The following is an 11,483-nucleotide window of genomic DNA, read 5'->3' as shown; positions in this document are numbered from 1 at the left end:
ATTACACATGTCATATTATGTATATATACAGTGTTGTAACGATGTACAAATGGTCCTCTATTTCATTGGTCTAGGAATATGCAGGAAGTACCGCAGGGGGATCCTATTAGACTGCTGTAAAACAAAGAGCGAGAAAAATAACCAATCGCATCACTCGTATCTGCTAGCGTCAAAGATAGCTGTCCATGTCCATCCATTCTGTTGCTGTATTTTCAAGTTGAACAGTGCCGTTTATTCCTTATTTTTAGAGCTTAATCAACGCAAACGAATATATCACTTATGGCCGCGTACAAGCTGGTGTTGATCCGCCACGGAGAGAGCAACTGGAACCAGGATAATCGATTCTGCGGCTGGTTTGACGCAGATCTGAGTGAGACTGGAGAACGGGAGGCGAGGAGAGGAGGACAGGCCCTGAAAGGTGGAATCTTGTTATTTTTATTTGACCAGCTAGCTACTCACTTTATATCAGACACAAACACATAAAATGTTTCCTCACTAAAGACACTGACTTTGATTGTACATTTCCATGATCTATTTGAAATATCTGTCGCAGCTGCTAGCCCTACAGTATTTTGGAAGCCTGTAGTGCCAGCCCAGTTGGCCATTTTGCTGCCTGAAGGAAACTCAACTATCTTATTTGATGTCTATTCACTATAGAAATGGTAGTTGTGAAAACACTTGTTACCAATACCAGCAATGTCACGTGATGACCTCATCGATTTTGACATAGGATGGAGGTGTTTTGGTGGCTGTAACCCACCGTGGTAAAGTTGGTTTAATTGTTCGATATTCGCCGGACCTTCAAACCTCAATTGCTCGTGAACGGTTTGCGCTACAGATCTCAGGCTGGTAGGCTCTTTATGGAGGAAAAAAGGGTTTCATTTTTTTTCTCCCGATTTCAACCGAGTTAAAAAAAAAAAAAATCTCACAGCAACGATGTAGGCAGTCTGCTGCACATCCTATGCAATCCCTTGAGCGTGACACTCCGTTCCATTACGCTACACACGAGTCATTGGACGAAGGCGTCTTCTGTAGGGGGAGTTTCAGTAAAATCTTGATGCTCGGTCTGAACATTACTATGTATTAGTGATGCGCGGGTTTACTCACAACCCGCAGTCCCCGTCGTAGCCTAACCGTTTAGGGTCATTCAATATTGTGTAGATGAGGGGCAGGTGGGTGGCGTGCGGGTTGAATAAAGATAAAACAACACCTTAAAAATCCATAAATGTATATTTATTGTTATTTATAGGCTACATGTAGCCTAAAATAATGTAATAAAAACTTATAAATGTATCATTCTTGTTATTTATAGGCTACACATTGTAAATAATTTGTTTTTAACTGACTTGCCTAGTTAAGAAACATTATATAGCCTAAAATAATGAAATAAAAACCTATAAATGTATAATTATTGTTATTTATGGGCTACATTTAGCCTGAAATAATAACCTTTCGGGCATTAGAGCATAAGCCTAAACTTTAGGGCTTAACTGTACACTCACGCCAAATAGCCTACACACCAATTGACATGCTTTTGGGAACTGGCAGAAAAAGTGCCAGTTATGTGTGATTGTGAGGGGCAATACAAATTCCACAGGCACAGGATGGGGACTTTACATAGGTGTATGGCAAGTCAAGGGAACTATAGTCTTCTGTTCAGATGTGTTAAATGTAAACTGAAATCTGGACACTGACTGTAGGTCTATAACCTCTCACATAGCCTTAATATTAACTCCTGCAAGAATTTAAGCATGTCTTGCAGTAAAATTATGCACCAAATGTAAGCAAAATTTTGACTCGGGGACGGGAGTGGAGAAATATGATTCTCATCTTGAGAGATTGTGAAAATGTGGTTAGATACTGTCTGTTTTTATATTTTTTTATATTCAAATAATTTTGTGAGGAGGACAAAGGATGTGCAGCATGTGTCCATCCCTTCTGAACAGTTTGAAGTTTCTAGGTGATGTGTTCAGAATTTGAATATTGTGATCATGCACTTTTTTGATGGTCCCTAACTAGTTACATAGATCTTGTGGCAGCCTGCCTACAACCTTGCCATGATTTTGTGATGCTCTGATTGAAATCTGGAAGCTAGACATGTGCAATGTTGTACACCTTTTTTCCTTCATAAAGAGCCTAACTTGAGGTCTGTAGCTCAAACCGTTTACAAGCTATTGAGGTTTGAAGGTCCAAATGTCCAGCGACTATGTCAAGTCAACTTTACCACGGTTGTACCTATTGTTTCCACCTCGACCATGCCCTCATTCCATACCCTATGAAAGTCCCAGCTACTTCCTGGTTCAAGTCTAGGTTGAAGATGACAATCTTATATTTTCGGCCTAGACTTGAACTAGGAAATTACTTGTGTGTGACTTTTATAACTAACCCATTACTTGTTCTGTGGTATTGCTATCTATGGTGGGGCTCCGCCTATTAGTTCAGCCCCCTTTTACTATGGACAAATGAGCAACGGAGATCCTGCATCCACTGCTTTTGATGTCACAGCTCTTCCAATGTGAACATGATGTGAACATGACGTTCTAGACGTGCTGCTTCATGCAATGAATGAAATCAAACCTTACTCAGTGTGTTAGGGAAATATCTGGCTTTCTGACTCAAGTTTAGACATATTTGGGCCAAAACTTAGGCTTCTAGTAACCCTGATGATTTGAATTTGACCAGAGATGTTGTTTACATACAGTAGCTTACATAGCAGTCCAACCACCCACCAAAATCAACCTGAATCAAACCCTGAACACATCCTTTCTCTTCCTCAGATGCTGGCTATGAGTTTGACGTGTGCTACACCTCAGGCCTAAAGAGGGCCATCCGCACTCTGTGGCTGTGTCTGGACAGCATTGACCAGATGTGGCTTCCCGTCCACCGGACCTGGCGCCTCAACGAGCGCCACTACGGTGGCCTGACAGGATTAAATAAGTCAGAGACTGCCGCCAAGCACGGAGAGGCTCAGGTGAAGATCTGGAGGCGGAGCTTCGATATCCCTCCTCCCACTATGGATCCGGACCACGACTTCTACACCGTCATCAGCAAGGTGAGGGACACACTCACTAACATGGGGGAGAATTGACCTAATATGGCATCAGACATCAACATAATTCATTAATCTGTCTTTAGGCTCACTCACATTGGGAAGAGCCTATAGTGACAGTCTTGTTTAGGGCTGTGGTGGTGATTGTCAAGCAAATAACTGCCTGTCTCACAGTAATTTACCGTTAATTAGCAGAAACATATTTAGCATCTCCTGGCTTCCACAAATAGCCTACAAGCCACTGATGCAGACCTTTGGAACATATACATTTTTAAAAGTAAAAAAAAATCGATTTAATATAGCCTACACCATCACAATAAATCCATTATTTATTTTACACAGGTCTAAATAAACATGATATGAAGAAAATGTTGTATTTTTCAGAAGAACAGAATAGCATACTCTGAGTTGTCCTTATGTTAGGCCCTGATATGGCTAAGCCATATGCCTGTGGGCTACACTAGTTTATTTAGCAGACAAGATTTGCTTAGAATTCTGTGGCATAATTTTAAATTATTTTATAGTATGGAGAATACAATTGAACAAAGCTGAATAAAATAGAAAGGATATTTTCTCCAAACGATTTCAAAGGAAGTGCGCACATGCAGCTATTCTGTGTTGAGCTGTTAACAAAGAAACTGGTCCTCCTATATGCTTCATTTAGAGATATTTATGCAACTTGAGTTGTGATACAAACGTAGGGCTATATGTTTTGATGTTTAATACATTCTAAGGCTGCATGATGGGACTCTAATGATGATTTGAAAAAAGTCACAAGCTGCCCACACTTCATCAGTCTCTCATTCACAATTTGACAAGAACTTGATAATATTCTCACCAAGCCTCGAATTTACCGGCGGCATCCCCCTTGTGTGACTGTAATGCCCCCTATAAAAATCTATGCCTTTTGCGGCCAAAGCTTCAAAGCATCTCTCACTCACATGGTTCTCTCAGATGTAGCCAATGCCCGTCCCTTGATTGGGTCCTTCTCACAGGCATTTCAGCTAAGAAGTAGGCTACAAGTGAATGAAGACCGACACATCAGGGACGCAACTGCCCGCGTCACTCTTATGGAATTCTGAGGTGCATATTGAGATGTTAGAACTGTCCACATTTATCCTACTTTTATCAGCCAACAAGATGAGTCGGCCTGACGAACAGCCGAAACACTAGCCTGTGTCAATATACTGTCCCCCATAGTACAAAAGTTGTCCTATTCTTTTGGTCAACTTGTCCTTCTGTGCCATAAATAAATATTCCAAACATGGTCTGGGACAGTTGTGGGATATGATAGATCCCAAATTAATACAACTCGCATCAAAAAAACATTTAAAGCAATGAGGATGTTCATTTATCTTAACATTTTGATAAACTATTAGGATATTTTTTCACATATGCGCACACGGCAGTAGGCTACAAGCGAGAATGTTCCAAAATGCAATGAATTAGCGGTAAAAAAAAAAACTCTTATTGAAAGTGATTGCAAATGTGATTACGCATGTAATGCTTTAATTTAAAGGTGCATTTTTATGGTGACAATTATCTTCCCCAAACTTGAAACTCCATCGCAGCCTATGTATGCCAGTTAGGCTTTACACCGGTTATATAGCGGATTAATGTGCTTCATTTTAAGAAGTTATTTGGCCACTTTAGTTGTGGTACAACCCGTATCAAAACATATAGGCCTATGGACTAGGCTACATGAGGTGTGCAACTAATTTGAAAAAGTCTAAAAAAACAAAAAACAATTATGTGCTGTTTCTTGCCTTAATGCACAAGCTGGGCATCATTCACAAATGATAGGCTAATATTGCCACCCATCAGACTATTAATTTTTCGTTTTGTCTTTACATATACTAAATAATATATGTGTGATATTCGTTTTTATTTCGAATGGACCAAAAATAATAATAATCTATGCACTTATATTGTGTATGGAGGACGCTTTCCCCATGGTTCATATTCAGGCCAGCAAAGTAGGCTATACTCCTGTTGCAAAGCAGAGTGCCTAATATTAGGAAAGTTGATAAATAAATATAGTAGGACTAGCCTATAGAAAGCTGATGGGATCCTCTTCTTTTTAATAGAGGCCATCAAAACGCTTCTTTTTTTTTGTCATGCAATTGCATAGCCTATAGAAATGTTTCGCAACATGAGCTCATGGACAATCATGAAGTGTTTGATTAGATTTGCATTGATGTCAGAGTTATTAGAGGGGCAATAGAGTGCTGAGTACCAGACAGTTAAAGTTTGGTAGGCTACTAATGACCAGCAGCATCAGAGCGTGGAGAAGCCTAATTACTGTGACTAAACAGAGGGGCAGCAGTAGATACTAGTATAGGCTGTGTGTTATGCTGAGGAGAGTGTTTTAGGTTATGGCCATGTCCCAAATGACACCCTATTTTCTATATAGTGCACTACTTTTAACTAAAGGAGTAGTGCACACTATAAGGAATAGAGTGCCATTTGGGATACATCCTATGTGTCTGTGCCCTCTGTCTGCACCACCAGGTCCCTTGGGAAGACCACAGGCCAGGCCAGGGTAGGCAGGGAGGGCCACCTCCAGTCCGGGAGAGCTGCTGTTGTGTGCAGGATTTCATTTTATCTTAGCACTTATTGTTGAACTGTAATCATCGATTTGATTGAAGTAATGATCTTTAAATTAAGTTGCTATGATCAGGACTGGATACAATCTACAGGGGCAGCATTTCCTCAAGCATACTGGTGGTTAGTCCTCCTGACCATTAAAACAAAATGGCTTCCGCCTCGCCTGGTCATACATGCATACATGTTTGAAGTATTTTTTTATTCATGGTGCTCTTATATAGAACAGGGTCTTTTTGTGTTGTGTTTCAACTCTCTGAGTTAATCTATTTCAGAGGAGTGTGATGTAAAACGGTAAAGTTCAAAGTTAAGCTGAGATCAGAATCGATTGGTGAATGCGTCATCGGTATTGACAGGGGTCAGTGGTTATGATGTGTTAAAGATTGCCATGTAGGACTATCAGAGATATAGAGTACAGGTGCATTGGCCAACTGATCTTCATAGACTAAACATTTGGATAAAGCAAATAATTTGTCTGACTTATTCAATGTACAGTCGTGGCCAAAGGTTTTGAGAATGACACATATACATTTTCACAAAGTCTGCTGCCTCAGTTTGTATGATGGCAATTTGCATATACCCCAGAATGTTATGAAGAGTGATCAGCTGAATTGCAATTAATTGCAAAGTCCCTCTTTGCCATGCAAATGAACTGAATCCCCCAAAAACATTTCCACTGCATTTCAGCCCTGCCACAAAAGGACCAGCTGGCATCATGTCAGTGATTCTCTCTTTAACACAGGTGTGAGTGTTGACGAGGACAAGGTTGGAGATCACTCTGTCATGCTGATTGAGTTCGAATAACAGACTGGAAGCTTCAAAAGGAGGGTGGTGCTTGGAATCATTGTTCTTCCTCTGTCAATCATGGTTACCTGCAAGGAAACACGTGCCGTCATAATTTCTTTGCACAAAAAGGGCTTCACAGGCAAGGATATTGCTGCCAGTAAGATTGCACCTAAATCAACCATTTATCGGATCATCAAGAACTTCAAGGAGAGTGGTTCAGTTGTTGTGAAGAAGGCTTCAGGGCGCACAAGAAAGTCCAGCAAGCGCCAGGACCGTCTCCTAAAATTGATTCAGCTGCGGGATCGGGGCACCACCAGTACAGAGCTTGCTAAGGAATGGCAGCAGGCAGGTGTGAGTGCATCTGCACGCACAGTGAGGCGAAGACTTTTGGAGGATGGCCTGGTGCCAAGAAGGGAAGCAAAGAAGCCACTTCTCTCCAGGAAAAACATCAGGGACAGACTGATATTCTGCAAAAGGTACAGGGATTGGACTGCTGAGGACTGGGGTAAAGTAATTTCCTGATGAATCCCCTTTCCGATTGTTTGGGGTATCCGGAAAAAAGCTTGTCCGTAGAAGACAAGGTGAGCGCTACCATCAGTCCTGTGTCATGCCAACAGTAAAGCATCCTGAGACCCTTCATGTGTGGGGTTGCTTCTCAGCCAAGGGAGTGGCCTCACTCACAATTTTGCCTAAGAACACAGCCATGAATAAAGAATGGTACCAACACATCCTCCGAGAGCAACTTCTCCCAAACATCCAGGAACAGTTTGGTGACGAACAATGCCTTTTCCAGCATGATGGTGCACCTTGCCATAAGGAAAAAGTGATAACTAAGTGGCTCGGGGAACAAAACATCGATATTTTGGGTCCATGGCCAGGATACTCCCCAGACCTTAATCCCATTGAGAACTTGTGGTCAATCCTCAAGAGGCGGGTGGACAAACAAAACCCCACAAACTCCAAGCATTGATTATGCAAGAATGGGCTGCCATCAGTCAGGATGTGGCCCAGAAGTTAATTGACAGCATGCCAGGGCGGATTGCAGAGGTCTTGAAAAAGGAGGGTCAACACTGCAAATATTGACTCTTTGCATCAACTACATGTAATTGTCAATAAAAGCCTTTGACACGTATGAAAGGCTTGTAATCATACTTCAGTATTCCATAGTAACATCTGACAAAAATATCTAAAGACACTGAAGTAGCAAACTTTGTGAAAATTCATATTTGTGTCTTTCTCAACTTTTGGCCACGACTGTACATAACTGAAAGCGCTGGACAGTTGAACGTTTCTTCCTTCTCTAGGGAATAAACAAAGATGTATTTATTTTGTGGAGTTCTTCTGAGCCAATGTGCCTTTTGCTTGCTCTTTGGTGTCGAGGCCGGGTTACTGTAAAATCACTTTGGCTGCGTTTACACAGGCAGCCCAATTCTGATATTTTTTTTTACTATACTGAACAAAAATATAAATGTAACACTTTCAACAATTTTACTGGGTTACAGGTCATATAAGGAAATCATTCAATTTAAATAAATAAATTGGTCCCTAATCAATGGATTTCACATGACTGGGCAAGGGCACAGATTTTTGAGAGAAATAAGCTTTTTGTGCATATGGAAATGTTCTGGTATCTTTTATTTCAGCTCATTAAATATGTGACCAGCACTTTTCATGTTGTGTTTTATAATTTTGTTCAGTCTAATTGGTCTTTTGACCAATCATATCAGCTCTTCTGCCAATAATTGGGTAAAAGATCATAATTGGGCTGCCTGTGTAAATAAAGCCTAAAATGACCAATGCTGATGTAAAAAGAGCTTTATAGATGTGATTTGATAGCAATATGATTGTATGAGGCTTTAGGCCCAGGTTGCTGATAGGCATTTTTTAGTTTGTTGACGTACTATATTTTCTTTAGGACCGTCGTTATGGTGACCTGTCGGAGGAGCAGCTTCCGTCCTGTGAGAGCCTGAAGGATACCATCGCCCGGGCACTGCCCTACTGGAACGACGAGATTGTCCCCCAGATCAAACAGGGCAAGAGGGTACTCATTGCTGCCCACGGCAACAGCCTCAGGGGGATTGTTAAGCACCTCGAGGGTAGGTATTAGGAACTGCTTAGAACAGTGAATATCTCTAACCTCTTGGCTCTGGAGAGCCACATGGTGTGCAGGTTTTTGTTACAGCCTAGTACTAATGCATCTTTTTGAAAATGAATACCAGTTTTTAAATCATAAACTGTTCATGGTCACAATTAGTCAAATCAGGTGTGTTAGTGCTGGGCTGAAACAAAAGCCTGAACACACCAATTATCCCCAGGAGTGGAATTGGAGAACCCTGATTAGTTTCTAGGAAGTACCTGTGGTAGTATCGTATTTTCAGGCCTGAGGTTTTACACATTCTAATCGGGACATATCGATTGTATGATATTTTTTAAAAATCGCACACTGAAATATGTTGCACCTCAACCCTCCTGTGTAAGTGTCCATCTGTGTGTTCCTTCTTTTTTTTGTATACACTCTCTTTTGTCATTATATTTTAATTGACATTTACAGCATGTTATCAACCATGTCCTGCTCTGTGCTGCCCCCTGCAGGTATGTCAGAGGAGGCAATCATGGAGCTGAACCTGCCCACAGGCATCCCCATCCTGTACGAGCTGGACAAGAACCTGAAGCCCGTCAAACCCATGCAGTTCCTGGGGGATGAGGAGACCGTCAGGAAGGCTATGGAGGCCGTGGCAGCCCAGGGCAAAGCCAAGAAGTAGAGGGAGAGAGAGGGGGCACTTTGTGTATCGTGCAGTAGGAAGTTGCGCTTATCTAGGATCAGATTTTAGCCTCCCACCGATTCCCAACCTTTCATTAGGAAGGAAGCATGTATAACTGACCCTAGATCATTCTCTGTGGGAAGCTTCATTCTACTCCATGTGGCACAGAGTAGGGGTAAAGGGATATGGGTCGGAGTAGAGGGTCAGCAATACTACAGCTCTCAAAGGAGCTCTCACACACTCTGTACATGTAGTCCAAGAAACAGAGGCACTAAGAATGTGTGTTCATATTCAACTCTACTGTGCATAGAATTTTTTATTTTTTAATGATTATAAAGTAACTAATAAGTTAGTATAAGTGGATATTTATTGACCAAGCTACTTATATGGGGACCACTGACTATCAAATCACACAGTCATCATTCCACTGGCTTATTAATGTTTCTGTAAGACCAACAAAAAAAAGGTGTTTCCCCTGTTTGACGATGGATCACTGAGATTACGAATGTGGTGATGAAGCCTCATTGATTTGAAAATAGTTGGTCTTGCGTTATTATACTTCCAAGTTTCGCTAGAAAATAGTATATATTTAGATGTTATAGAAGCATTTTTGCACTTAAAAACGTAAACAGTAATGTGATTTCTATCCAAAGAAAACAACAACAAAAAAATAGCCAAATGAATAAATAGTTAAAACCACAAGAAGGGAGAAATAATTCATATTTGCACAACACACACGGTTGTACTGGTTCTTCACAATTTATTTTCCTCTGCCCTGTCTGGTTGCACAATTCACTGTACAACCACATTAGAAGTTGGAAGACAGTGTCCATCTCCTCTTAAGGATCGGACCCTTTTTTCCACATTTTCGCCTAAAATGGCATACCCAAATCTAACTGCCTGTAGCTCAGGACATGAAGCAAGGATATGCATATTCTTGATACCATTTGAAAGGAAACACTTTGAAGTTTGTGGAAATGTGAAATTAATGTAGGAGAATATAATACATTAGATCTGGTGAAAGATATTACAAAGAAAAAAACATGCTTTTTCATTTATTTATTTTCATCTTTGAAATGCAAGAGAGGCCATTTATTATATGACTTAGGAGTCTAGGTGCAATTTAGATTTTGGCCACTAGATAGCAGCAGTGTATGTGCAAAGTTTTAGACTGATCCAATTAACCATTGTATTGCTGTTCAAAATGTCTGCCCAAATATGCCTAATTGGTTTATTGATACATTTTCAAGTACATAACTGTGCACTCTCCTCAAACAATAGCATGGTATTATTTCACTGTAATAGCTACTGTAAATTGGGCAGTGCAGTTAGATTAACAAGAATTAAAGTTTTCTGCCCATATAAGACATGTCTATGTCCTGGAAAGTTTGCTTTTACTTACAACTGTCATGCTAATCACATTAGCGCACGTTAGCTCAACTGTCCCGGTATAGGGACACTGATCCTGTAGAGGTTTTTAAGAGCTGTGGCAGAGACCAAATAGCTCTTTCTCCCATGCCCCCTTCCCTTGATGTTGCTTCTGTGTGTCATGTATTTTTACAATTCACTGTAAAACAACATCAGAAGTTGACTGAATACCTTTCCTAGCCTTGGATGGTGCTTCTATGTGTCATGTACTGCTGTTTGTAACATGTTTTTCCGTCCCATTTCCTCTTGAGTAGTGTGTCCCATTGATACTGTTTTGTCAGTGGGATCAAACGTTTGGTACCTGCACAGTCGGTCTGTTTCTGCTTTAGCCTACACCAGTGGCATTCAGGGCTAAACATTCTTAGATGCAGATAGAAATAGATTGCACGTAACAGACCAACTCGCTTCTTCCACGTCCAAGCGAGCTGATTCGTTTTATATACGTTTCATTTTTATCTTCAACTTTGTGAGCATTCCACAACCTATGAATAGGCCCATACTCTACGTTTACCTTAACAACCCTGTCTGCTGCTAGAACCACTCTTCTACTCTGAAAAGATTTCTACTGTGTTAATTTTACTTTGGTGGGATAACTTGAGGACGTTTGCCTTTTCTGTTTGTAACACCTCTAAGTGGGAAAACTGCAATGCAAGTACCCATTCCTATAGGATATGCCTGTTCTATCCTTCCCCAGCCGTTACCAAGACATTCTCCTTTGACATTGTTGCCAATCTACTGACTGAAAGGAAAATCCTTTGGAATAAAATGTTATTTATTAGTGTTCAACTTCATTGTAATGCACTGTTTCTGAAGCCTGTGCTGAACCAATAAATGTGTGGAAAAATATAAACATG

At 40.7% G+C, this 11,483-nt stretch overlaps 1 protein-coding gene across 1 annotated transcript; it reads left to right on the top strand.

Annotated features, from left to right (window-relative positions):
* Window positions 1-135: 135 nt before the first annotated feature.
* Window positions 136-11,483, top strand: LOC139580491 (phosphoglycerate mutase 1-like). The gene is made up of 4 exons (XM_071409237.1): window positions 136-418; window positions 2,778-3,052; window positions 8,355-8,535; window positions 9,032-11,483. The coding sequence occupies exons 1-4, from the start codon at window positions 280-282 to the stop codon at window positions 9,199-9,201; spliced, it is 765 nt and encodes a 254-aa protein (XP_071265338.1). The 5' UTR covers window positions 136-279; the 3' UTR covers window positions 9,202-11,483.

The sequence above is a fragment of the Salvelinus alpinus genome, chromosome 7 (assembly GCF_045679555.1).
Source record: "Salvelinus alpinus chromosome 7, SLU_Salpinus.1, whole genome shotgun sequence".
NCBI lineage: Eukaryota > Metazoa > Chordata > Actinopteri > Salmoniformes > Salmonidae > Salvelinus > Salvelinus alpinus.
The sequence above is the reverse complement of the archived record's forward strand: the minus strand, read 5'-3'. Positions and strand labels throughout refer to the sequence as shown.

Bases quoted from the DNA above. Each gene is read 5' to 3' on its own strand.
- LOC139580491 (XM_071409237.1), top strand. From the start codon at position 280: ATGGCCGCGTACAAGCTGGTGTTGATCCGCCACGGAGAGAGCAACTGG. The intron at 419-2,777 runs GTGGAATCTTGT...TCTCTTCCTCAG, and splicing joins AGGAGGACAGGCCCTGAAAG to ATGCTGGCTATGAGTTTGAC. The intron at 8,536-9,031 runs GTAGGTATTAGG...TGCCCCCTGCAG, and splicing joins GATTGTTAAGCACCTCGAGG to GTATGTCAGAGGAGGCAATC.